At 42.7% G+C, this 13,107-nt stretch overlaps 1 protein-coding gene across 4 annotated transcripts in view; it reads left to right on the forward strand.

Annotated features, from left to right (window-relative positions):
• The window catches only part of DMXL1 (Dmx like 1), a 2,287,446-nt gene that overhangs the window by 103,001 nt on the left and 2,171,338 nt on the right, over positions 1-13,107 (forward strand). For all 4 annotated transcript variants that reach the window (XM_078675553.1, XM_078675555.1, XM_078675552.1 and 1 more), the window contains exon 2: positions 7,536-7,661. In XM_078675553.1, the coding sequence (XP_078531679.1) occupies positions 7,536-7,661 (126 nt within the window). The remainder of the gene's footprint in view (positions 1-7,535; positions 7,662-13,107) is intronic.

Below are 13,107 nucleotides of genomic sequence, written 5' to 3' on the forward strand. Positions count from 1 at the left end.
GCAGGGACTGGGCCGGGGTGTTTTCTGCCCACCCCTACTTATTACTTACAAATCAGCCTCACAAACTTCGTTTCTTACCAGCCCCCTCCAAATAGTACAAGGAAAAATTTAGCAACAAATGAAAATGCTTCAAACTCACACACTTAAAATTGCAACATACAGTATTTTGTTTTGTACAGTATAAATAGCATTTGAATATTTGACAAATGTAGCAGGAAATATTTCAATATTTTCAGATGTGTACATACTATGTAAACAATTCTAATCACATTAGCTCAGAAACGAAAGTTTCACATTCGATTCTGTGTTGATGTAGTCTGAGGTTCCTGGGCAGAATAATCATTGAAGGCTGTGAACATATGGTGCAATGCCTCGTCGGGGGTAGGAAGCGCTATATAAATAAATGCATGGACATTTTTTCGGTTACCTGCTTTTGTTTATCTGGGAAACTGGGACTGCAGCAGAAGTGTCATGCAATAGGCAGCATATTAGCAATACATTTCTTTTTTTGTAATGCTGAATAGGAGGAATTCAGTGCGGCAGCTTTAACACAGCAGAAAGTGTTGCTGCTTTCCTGAGTGCATTACAGTTGGCCTTATAAAGATAATGGTAATGTTTCCCTTGCTAAAGTAGTTCTTCCATTGATCTGCATGCATGGTGAAGCTTTCATTTTGGTATGGGAGGCATTTTGTAGTCTTTACACAAACGTTGCTTTGCGATGTTGGAATAAATACCTATTGTCATCTAAAATATTGTTATTTGGCAGTTGTATGGTACCCAACAGCCAATAGTGTGGCACTCTAACTGTTCTGAGCAATTATAAATCGAAATTATTAATACAGAGGTTTGTGGTTGCAGTATGACCTTTGTGGTAAGAGTTAGGAGAGGTGTGTGGGGATGTAGTAGTTCCATCTTTGTTAAATGTATCTTGTGGATTGATTGAATATCACTTGAGCGATAGCTATAAAAAGTTATCTCTTCTAATGTTCTTTCTTGAGTGCAAGGTGATTGTTGTAGTTTACCTATCTTGATGATGAGTAAACTACTCCATTTTGTGGCTTAGGCTGGGAAGGTGCAGACTCTGAGTCTGGTTTTGTTGAAACGTGGCCCTTGAGTTTGTTGGAGTGTTTTGAATAAAGGGCTTCAAATGGGGAGGTGGGTTTAAAATGTTGGTTGAAGGTATGAGGGCCCAGTACCATACAGTGCTCGTTGTTTTATGCACAGTCTTTTGAACAGGATCTGGGGATACACTGGTACACTGTGCAAGGTCACAAGGGCTTTTGTTATGTGATCCAAGGGTTCAGGTATAGGAGTGTTTTGCATGTGGAATTTTGCATTATTTGTTATTTGCTGAGGAGGGACTTCTGCGAACGTTGGTAATAATTATAATGTAATCAAGGAAAGAAGGTGTAAGCATGATTGTGGCTTGAACTAGGGTGATGAAGTGGATGTTCCCATGGTAGTCCTCCTTCTATGTTTAAGACTGTAGGCTGCAGTAAACATTCTGAGCACTTTATACTATATCTTGCTGGTCTTATTCGAAAGGAAGTATCTTTCGCATTGTAGCCTTGTTAACCTTAGTTCAGATTGCCCTTAACATTCTAAAACACATGCCTAATCTTCGTCTTTCCAGCTCACTTTCTTTCTTACTCTCACACATTTTGACGAATGCCTTCACTGTTGCCTCCTGTGCTTGTACTGTGCTGTGTATTAAAAATATTTTCACTCCCGAAAAGCAAAGGAGAGAAAACCATCTGAGGGACATCACTCTTCTTCAACATTGCAATACACACTCTATATCGCCCTTGTGATTAGTTAGACCCTTCACATTCGAGCACAGGAGGTTCAGTTTGTGCTGACCGACCCTGTCTTCCATGAGGAGGTAAACATACATGCCATAAATAGACCGCAACGTAGCCGTGACCTTCACCCTCACCTACACTGAGATTTCCAACTATCCATGTAATCTATACTATAACTTAAGAGCAGTCAGCAGTGGTACACCCACTGGGACAGTCAGCCTGTGCACTGGCATCCTGAGCCCCACAATGAACCTAGACAAAGGTCATTTTATCGCTCCACCACTGGGCCTTTGACGTCCTACTGAAACAGGACATTCCTGCTCTGCAAGGACAATGTAACAATTAAATGAATCCCTTTCACCAGTAGTTGAAACTTCGGGGTTCCCACTGCTTGTATAGTGTTACGGCATGACATTTGCTCCAACTGTTTGATCCAAGGAAAGTTAGAGCAGCTTTCCTGTATCTCGAACAATACAGGGTGGACATCACAATGCTGAATAAGACTCACCTCTCCAGATAATTGTCAGTCCTTTGACATCAGATGGATTGCCATCAGGTTTTTGCCTCTTATGATTCCCATAGAGGGAGGTATCCTCGTTCTTAGTTTTAGGTTATTTGAATCTGACTTTGAACCGAAGAGTTGGTATTTAATTGAAATAGGTAAGATGCATACCGTTGCCCTAGTGCTTGTAAATATGTATGGCTCATATATTGATTGCCCCAGCTTCTATGCTACCCTTTTGTGTTAATGTGCATGCTGTGGCATGGGTGGCCTCCTCTAAGATGAGGACTTCTACTCCCTATAAGACTTGGAATTAGACCATTCTAGCCACCAACACTAGGCGCTCTATTCTTCTGTTAAATGGAATAGGGCAGAATTTGATTGGGCCAAATTCATGGCTCTGATTAGAAGTTTACTTGTTATTTGTTGGTTCATGATGCATTTTCCTGTGTTATTGTCTAATCTGTATATGCCTTTCTGATCTAATTGTTGATTTAGCTATATACAATTATAGGATCCCCTGATTTCAGTAAATATTGCAAGTCTCAGTCGCCAGACTAAGAGCATTTTGTTCAGGTTCCCTTCAGGTATACTCAGCTGAAATCTGATAAACCATTGTACTGTACTTGGGTATCATCACTGTTTGATACTCGGATGCTCTGGTATACCTTTAAAATGTACTTTCTAAAGATTCCAGAATACAATGCTACAACTGAGCAGCAGTTATACAGCCTGGAGGTTAAGCAACAGGACATTTGTGCAACCACTGAGCAATTTGCTTGTGGGAAGCCTCAAAGCATGGATGGACTCACAGGCTCCGTTTTATGTCTATCCTTAAACTCACAACCATACAGATGCTGTCCGTACATACATGTACTTTTTACCCATCAACTGCCTGTCTACTTGTAAACTCTACATCTGTTAATTCATAAATTTACCATCCATCCATCCATCCTTCCCCTTAAAGCACAGAATTGCTCCAGCATAATGAAGACGTCACTTAATACTTATCTTATTGAATTCTTTCATATAATGTAAATGAATAACAATATTATGACAACATTCTAAGCCTGGCAGGTAGATGCTGTTTATGCCTCTGTTGGTGCTGGCTGAACAACCCTAATTTGTCCAAAACCGGTATGAAATGCATAACTTGCATTACATTTTTTACTTTGTTTTAACATATCAAGCTATCTAGCTATGGTGCAGGATGTAACAGTCGTTTTAGATGCAAATAAGGCCAGCACTGCACTTAACTGGCCTTTTCTTTTTAAGATTCTTTGTAAATTGTAAAATTGTAAATTGATACTTGTATAGCGCACTACTCACCCGCAAGGGTCTCATGGCGCTTGTACGAATACCGCTGTGGAACCCATCCTGGCTTTCCCTGTGAGGTGTCCACTCCTGGGCACCCCCAAGGTTGAGGCCAGGCATCCTTAGCGTTGTGGGGGCCGTTGTGAAGATTAAGCAAGCTATTGCCCAGAGTTGCAGAGTGGGACTCCATGATTGGAATAGGCACTGAGACGAAAATTATCAGGTCCGTGGAATTTTTTAGCCCAAGACCCGCCGAGGCGGGGAATTGAACCCTGGCCCCGGGCTAGACCTCTGCATCAGGGTCTGCCGCTCTAACCATTGAGCCACACTTCTCCACTTTGCAGGTACTTCTTGAAAACAATTGTGGTTCTCTAGAACTCGGTTGCAGCTACATTGCTCGGTGAAAGGCATGGTTACTAATGCTTGCCCATGTTGTTTGCCATTTAATCCGAGCCTGTAGCATTTTGTGGTATCTATCATATACAGGTTTGCAACATGGAAGCAAGTAGATTTTGCTGTCATATGCTAATGGCAACTTGCTGTTTAATGAGGGATCTTTTTAAGGAACCAAGTGTAAATTAATTACTTATTGTTCTGGACTGTGCAAACAAGTTTTTTTTCACCACCTGCGCCCATACCTTTTTCCTTCTGGACTAATATGAATCAAAATTTACATGCTGGACCTTAAATAACTATGCCAAGCGAGTGCCAAATTTTGTGCAGATCCTTCCTTTAAGGGTGCTATAAATTTGTTACGCTTAACAAATATGTCCCTTGATCTCAGGCTCGCCAGTTCTTCTGGCCTTAACTCAGGTATGTTTAAAACCATCATCATTTCACATATATAATGTGCAATTACTTAAGCTAATTTCACATATGGTATGAGAGCTTGACATTTTGTGGAGGCACCGAAATGGAGAATAGTGTTACTAATAAACTAAATAAATTCAAACCCATTTTAGAAATGGCTGTTGAAAACATTGTCAGAATAATACAATTACTATGCAAGGAAAAAGTTATTTCTTATAAATGTTACACGCCAGAACTGGGGTAAGAAAAATAGTATCTTAGGTAGTTGGAGAGATGCTGACCTAAAAATAATGCCCAATGTGATATAAATTGTTGATGTTCGACGACCAAAGAAATATAACCATCTAGCAAGGTTCTCCCAAAATTACAACTGCTACAAATGCCTTCAGAGAAATTTTGAAAGGAGTTGAAAAACAAACAGATCTTAATACTTCGTGTGTATGTAGCTCTACCTTCCCTTTTAAAACTCTTGTCGACCAGTTATTTGATCAGGAAGAGTTTCCTCTAGAAGTTAATTGTCTTAATCCTGAACCTCATTCTTCTACAATTGCTGAACATACTTGATTTACTCCACTTAATATTTCGGACTCGACTCTGTATATCCTATCAATCACATAACATGGATATCTGTCCTGGTAAAGCCATTAAACAGTAAAAGTAGCTATTGGCCCCTACATTACTGACTTGTTCAACACCTCATTTATTTCAGTCGTGGTTCCTCCCGATTATAAAACAGCAGTGGTTTGCCTTCTTCTAAAAAATAAAAAGAAATCTTATACCCTACTGATTGTGCAATTTTTTTCCCCAGCTCACTTCTCCAATACTATTTGAGAAAGCCGCCATTAACTAATTTCAAAATGTTGTGGAATCCAATAACATTTCTCACGATAAATCGGGTGGCTTCAGCCCAGGCATGGGTACTGAAACAGTGCTGTGTTCTCTGTTAAGGAGAACCTTCACTTGATGGTTGATAATGACGGTTTGGTGCTACTATACTACTCCGTCTCTCGTCTGCGTTCAGCACCGTCAATCATGATATTCTCTGTAGCTAGAGAGTCGAGGACCAAGCACTCCTCTGAATAAAATCTTTCCTTTCTGAATTACTCAACCAGTCCAATTAGGTTCCTTTAAATCTTCCCCCAAAACTGTTTGGTGGATGTTTCACAGGGATCTGTTGCTGATTAATATATATGTTTTTCCTCTGGCCCATCTACTGCCGGAATATAACAAATGTATACATGTAGGTATGCATGTTCTCTTTAATCTCCAAGACACTGGGAATCAAAAGTGGATGTTCTTCAAGCCCCGGAAGATACTCGTTTATGGATGGAGAAAAGTTTTCTTTAAAACTCAATCCCTCAATAATGGATATTCTGCTTATACTTAACGGTTTATTTTGACTATGATCCAATACCATCATCCTTGTGCATCCTTTAGGAACTTCTGAGAACGTCAAAAGCCTAGGCATCCTAATGTATCAATTTTTGAACATGCAGTGTATCCTGCTCTCCTCTCCCCCTCACTCATACTAATTTTCTTCTACTGATACAAAGTACTACCTCAAGGATCCTGCCTAAATTAAACATACGTGAACATATTTCTATCCATCTCAAAAAGCTGCACTGGAATGATCTATCCAAAAATATTATATTCGAGCTTCATGTATTATGCTCAAAATCGTCTCCGAATATAGCTCTCAGTTTCTTTTGCAGTCATTTCTGGAAATCAATCCCTTAATGCAGATCTACTGACTCCTAACGTTGTAGGAGGAATTGTTGAATGCTGGTATTCTGCCTCCCATTACCCCAGTGGTCTTTGGCTTGTTTATCCATCTGCCTATCCATACACCCGTTCACCAACCTGTGCTTATCCATTCACCAACTTGTGCTAATCCATCAACCCCACCATCAGTCCACTTACCCATTCACTTTACACTATGACACCAGCACTTTCACACACATCTACAATTCAGTAAAGCAATACTATTAAAAAAAACACTTTAGGTATTCACTCACCTGTCTATTCTGCCCTTTGCTGCGCTCTCTCTCTCTCTCTCTCTCTCTCTCTCTCTCTCTCTCTCTCTCTCTCTCTCTCTCTCTCTCTCTCTCTCTCTCTCTCTCTCTCTCTCTCTCTCTCTCTCTCTCTCTCTCTCTCTCTCTCTCTCTCTCTCTCTCTCTCTCTCTCCTCTCCTTTCTCTCCTCTCCTTTCTCTCCTCTCTTTTCTCTCCTCTCTTTTCTCTCCTCTCTTTTCTCTCCTCTCTTTTCTCTCCTCTCTTTTCTCTCCTCTTTTCTCTCCTCTTTTCTCTCCTCTCTTTTCTCTCCTCTCTTTTCTCTCCTCTCTCTTCTCTCTTTTCTCTCCTCTCTCTTCTCTCTCTTCTCTCTCTTCTCTCTCTTCTCTCTCTTCTCTCTCTCTTCTCTCTCTCTTCTCTCTCTCTTCTCTCTCTCTTCTCTCTCTCTTCTCTCTCTCTTCTCTCTCTCTTCTCTCTCTCTTCTCAAATGAGGCCTTCAGATCTGGTCACAACACATCAAATGAGAGGCACAGAACTCCATCTATTTTAGCTGTACTTCCTTTAAGGCTTCAATGTTTTAGGTTGAGCTTTTCGCACGTTACACAGTAATACAGATATGGTGTCCAGAACTTGACCGTGTGTCCGAGGTGATCCCTGACTGGGTAGTATACGTACACCGTGGCCCCCAGAGTGCTATACAGTACTTCATATGATGTCTTTTCATTGTTTTGTAGATGATGCTATGGCACAATCTTCCTTTTTCTTCTGATTAGATCTCCGTGAGTGTAAGAGAACCGAATACTGTATTTTTGACTTCCAGAATTGGACAAATGCCAGAGAGGGTGACTATAACAAGCAAAGTTGAAGTGACCTATTGAGTTGGGTCCATTGCTGTGGATGAGGCATGAAGTGTTAAAATATATTCAACCACAGTGTTCTCTTATGTGATATGTTGTGGATCGTTTGTCCATGGGAGGTTAGACTTCTTTCACTGTATGATAGCAGAGCCGAAACTCTGAATTTCTTGATAATTGAGCATTTTCATCAGTTTTGCATGTAATCGCTTTATGTTCATAGGTCATTTTTTTACATGTTTTAGGCATATGCCTCTGGCTGTGATATTGTGATCCTGGGGAGTGATTTCGAAAGATTGCAGATTATTCCTGGAACAAAGCATGGAAATATTCAAGTTGGATGCGTAGACTGTTCAATGCAGCAGGGAAAGGTATGTAGCTCTATACAGTTAATATAATATAATTGTGTCTTCTGAGAATTTGCTTGTAGGATCCTACAATTCAGCTTTTTAATATATGTAATAATATAAAAATATAAAATGTTCTTACCATTTTTAGTTTCGTAGCAGTACAATAGTTTACAAACAAGTGGATGTGTTCAAAAGGAAAAGCAAGACATATTTACCATTCCACCTTACTACATAAAACACTGTCTGAACTGTGCATCTTTTCCAGTCCATTGCTAAGTCTCACCCATTTACTCTTCCTCAGACTGGGGTCATAAGCACTCCCCCACAAATCTAAATGGAATCAAACATTTGCCCCCGACTCCCCAGATTCTACTATGTTTATGGTGGTAACCCCTGGCGCTGTATATGGGACATTCCAAGGGCATGCAATGATCCGTACCAATTCTTCCAACTCTTCAAAGGGGGGGGGGGGCATATTCTTTCATGCTCGTAAGGTATCACGCATGGCAACCACCAATCCAAGCCTCAACAGGGCTCTCCTACATTTGTCACCTTCCACATTGACTGCAGTGTGAAGCAATACAAGCCTAGGATCTCTAGCGAGATACCAGCTCAGAATAGCCTCCAAATATGCAAAAGCCCCCGTCCAGAACTCGGTCAGGCCACTACGTTGCAAGATCCTAGGAAAGAAATCTCCTTGCTGAGAAGAGTAATGCAGACCAAGTGGCAAGGCAACCATACCCATCCTCCACAGGCTATGTCTAGTGAGATAAACCCGGTGCAAGTATTTCAGCTGAATGACATGAAATATAGTTGTGATGGCAAACTCACCTGGGGATTCTAATGCCTCCTGCCAATCATCATCCGTTAGTTAACCAAGGTTTCACTCCCAAGCTTCCCACAGCTGCATATAGGAATCAGGGGTGTTATTCACCAGGGATTTATATGTACATGTAAAATGTTATGCTTGACTGCTGCTTTGAGGAGAATTTTGACTTCCAGTGGGCTACAATCTGGGTGCACCTCAAAATTTGGAGATTTATGATGTAAGAGCATGCCTGAGCTGTAGGTAACAATAAAATTGACTGTGGTGAAGGCCATACTTGGCTTGTAAGTCAGTAAATGATGTGAGTGTGGTCCCTGTCATGTGATCCCCAAGTGTCGAACCCAGGGAGGTCCCATTGCCTAAATACTTGGAGTTCCATCCCCTTGTGGAGAGGAGGCCAAGTCCACAATGGTGTTTCATGTTTCAGGTGGTTAGTCCAGCCTAGGTCTCTGAGTGTTGTGTTCCAGATTGCAAGCACTACCTTAATGGCTGGCTGAAGGAGGACGGGGATGGGATTGAGCCTCCATATAGCAAGTGAGAAACCTGAGTGCACCTCATCGTCCATCTTTTTAATTCAAATGCTAGATCATCAAATCTATTGAACCTCCATTCATTTAGGACAACTTCATTTGAGGCCTTGTAGAATGCAATCACATATGGGGTGGCGATTTCCCTCCATCAAAGGAAGAGTTAACGCATTTTGTTGATCCAGACCTTGGAGTTGTGATCCCCTAAAAAGCATCTCTATGATGCATTGAGCAGGGTTTAAAAGGAGGCAAGGATGGAATTAAAAAATATTCTGGCGTTGATGGAGAAGACTGAGTAATACCACCATCTTAAAGATCGATTTTCTAGCCCAGAAAGGAAGGGTGAATAGAAACCAAAATCCAATATCTCTAGTCAGTCTGTTGAGTTGGGGTTCTAGATTCTTTCCCCATGCTTGTAGAAAATTCCTAGAGACATAGATACCCAGGTATTTGAATTCCTCACTCAACACTTAAATGTTACCCGTCCAAGTCAGTGGAGATTGAGAGTTGTCATTCAGGTTAAGTTGATAAGTTGAAGTCTTAAGGCTATTTGTGGATTGCACATCATCTGAATGATCCGAGGTCCAGACCGCAATGGTTCGTCCATGAAGACCAGGACATTGTTGGCATATAGCACAACTCTCTATGATGCCCGAAGCCCACATGAAACCTTTTACCTGAGCCTCTATCTTGAACAATTCTGTGAGAGTCTCTGTAGCCTGTGGGAAGTGATGAGGAGACAGCGGGAATCCCTGATCCTATGCCACGCCGTATTGGAAATTTTTCCACACACTGATTTCTATATTGATCCGTGCTGTCAAAGTTGTGTACTGCAATTTGATGCTACTAATGTATCAAGGGCCAAAATCCATCCTAGCGAGTAAGGAGAATAGGTAGTCACAGAATCAAAGGCTTTGTGGAAGTAAATCAAAATCGGGGATTATACACCAGGTTGATTACCAAACAGAGCCAGTGTGTTATTGACACAGCAAATAGTGTTCCTGGTGACGCGATGAGGCATGAATCCTGCCTAAGCCGGGTGCATTAGGGAGCCCACTAACTTACTAGTCTATTTGCCAGAGCCTTCACCCAGATCTTAACCTCAACATTCAGGAGGGTATTGGGTGATATGATGTGCATTGGGTTGTGGGCTGTGTAAATGTGGGTATAAATACCTTGTTGGCTCTGCACAGATATGTCAGAAGCATATCCTAAGGCCATTATAAGGTTCCACAGGGAACCCATTTGGACCTGGAGTTTTACCTGATTGTAATAGAGTCAGAGCCTCCCTCATCTCTTCAGCCCTGATCCAACACTCAAGGAGCACCCTTTCCCCAGGATGTGAGTCTAGATCTGCGTAGTAGGCAGTAAATCTGCAAGAGATAGCGTTGCGCTCCAGTAATCGTGAGCCACTCTAGAATGTGGTTGATGTTATTGTGTTTATAGGTGCAATTAAAAAGCTAATGCAAGGTTTTACTGTTTTTTTTTTTTTATACCCACTGGTATATACAACTCTGCGCCGCGAGCCATATCATGCATGTTTCGTCAACTAGAGTTTGGTGTAGAATATTCTGTGAGTAGAGCAGTTTCCGGAGAAGAACTGCGGCATGGATCGATTGTTACTAGGCCTCTAACTCCAGGATGCCTGCCTGAATGTCAGTAACCTCCTGCTGCTTCCTCCTCCTTCTAGCCAGATGACTAATTATCTCGCCTCCCAGGGTGGCCTTGAGTGATTCCCGGAGTATCCACACTGATGCAACAGATCCCTTATTAAGTGACAAGTAATTTTCGGTAGCTGCCATTATCTGATCCCTGCACACTTGATCTTCAACTACCCATGCACTAAGGCTCCAGGTAGGTTCTTACTAGCTTGATACCACCCTTATTGTGAGTGCAACTGAAAAGTGGTTGGACAATCTGTGTGCAAGAATGTGAGCCTCCATCTCCTTGAGGGCCTTGAACCCGGCTATCAGCAAAATAATCTAGTCGCGAAAACAACTTATGTGCCACGGAAAAGAATGTGTAGCAGGACGTTATCTAGGTTTGCAGGATGTGTCATGGAGCCGGTCGGGGACCTATACCGCTGTGCATTGACAACCCCTTTAAGTTATCCAGTATTATGGGTGTCTTTCATAGATTCACATGCCTGAACCCTTCCCCCGTCGTCGGAATGGGAGTCCCCGGTACATAAATAAAGTAATGTCCCATAGGCATATAGATAAATAGGCCTAAAGTTACCTATTCCTGTCCTTTTGCAGAAAGGACCAAACTCTAGAAAAGAGCCAATCAGCTGTCACCTCCCTCTAGAACCCTCCTGGAAGGAGCCTCAGTCCCTCAGATTTTCTACCGCACGTTGTGCTAAGGGAGTCTCCTCTGAGCTCTGCTCAGATTTTTTCTTCACAACTGGTTTCCAGTGTTCTTGGATATTTTATCCTGTTTCGTCTGTGATTGCTGATACTATCATGGCTGACACACCAAAAAAGGGTCTTTTTAGATCCTGTGGTTCATGTGGAAAGAAAAGGCTACATGTTGATGACCAGCATAAAGACTGCCTATATTGCCTGTATCCGGACCATTCTTCTAAAGACTGCAAGGTATGTCGTACCTTTTCCACTAAAACCCTCAAGGACCGTGAAGGATGCCTTTTAATTTGGCTCCAGTGGCTGAAAGACAGGGACCACCTTGAATCTTCTGAGGAAAGTGAAGGTTCTTCAGTCTCTTCAAAATCTTCTCTAAAGAGACCTAGGGTGGCTTCTCCAAGCCCTACGGCTCCTCCTGAAAAGAAGACATCAAAGAAGTCTTCAGAGGTTCTCTCTAAGGCAAATTCTGTGAAGGTTTCCTCTCAGGAAGTTCACACCTTCAAAAAGCCTGTTTCGACACCGTCGAAGACGGCATTGTTGACGACCTCTTCATCGTCGAAAAAAGCTGTGTCTACTGCATCATATGTATCTACGTCCACGACGACTGTTTCTACGTCGACGGCATCGTCGTCATTATCCTCATCGACGACTACGACCCCATCGTCAATGGCAGGTAAGACTTTGTCGTCGACGATAGCCATCAAGAAAACACCGTCGACGTCGAAGCCGCCGTCGACGCTGGCCTCGCCGACGACTGGATCGGCGACTACCTCGACGACGAAGCCAATATCGTCGACACCATCGATGAAGACGTTGTTTACTAAGGGTTCGTCGACGAAGATACCGTCGACGAGGACATCGTCGACGAGGACATCGTCGACGACAGGGATGTCTCCACCGTCGACGGCGTCCCCGTCGACTATGACTCCACCGACTACGACACCCGTCGACGCTCCAGCATTGTCGACGAGCCCGTCGACGGCGTGGTCGTCGACTAGCTCGTCGACAATGCTGGATTATGCCCTACAAACCACATGTGTACGCCTAAGGATCACGAAAAAGGCGCTCACGCCGGCTTTAACATTGCCAAGCAGAGTTCAACCACTGCCTCCAGCATGTCTTCTTCAAGAGAAAGATTCAGATGAAGGGGACATGTTTCAGACGGCTACAAGCCCTTCGAAGCTTCATGTAAAGTGTCAAAGTTCGGATGAAGAAGAGGATCAGGAGGAGGAATATCATCCGCCACCTCCTCCTATGGTTTGCCTTCCAGCCTCTTTAGTTACCGACTTAAGGTACCTCATTCAAGACTACAAACAGAGGTTTCCAGAGTCTCCTGCTCCTCCACCTACCACAGTATCTCCATCACCAAGACCACGGCCTCCACCTTTGAGTGTTCAGCCCGAGTGGTTTGATCTGCCACATCCTCCGACTTCGGAAGAGGAAGAACAGCAGGAAGAGGGAGAACTGCAAGATACTCAATCTATGCATGATGACTGGGATGACGGTCATTCCCTCTCCCGCGTCTCCAGTGCCTGCGCCCGCAGATTCTCCACCAGGTGACATTGGAGGGTTCCATAACGTAGTTGAGAGGGCCGCTCAATGTTTTAAAATATCAATGATCTCTCAAGAACAAGACTGCTTGTTGTATGATTTTAAAGAACCCCTCAAGAAATCAGTTAGATCAATACCCATTATTGATTATTTATGGGACCAGAGTGTTAAAGTCATGCAGAACCCTTCCTCCGTACCTCCGA

The sequence above is a fragment of the Lissotriton helveticus genome, chromosome 2_1 (assembly GCF_964261635.1).
Source record: "Lissotriton helveticus chromosome 2_1, aLisHel1.1, whole genome shotgun sequence".
NCBI classification, from domain to species: domain Eukaryota; kingdom Metazoa; phylum Chordata; class Amphibia; order Caudata; family Salamandridae; genus Lissotriton; species Lissotriton helveticus.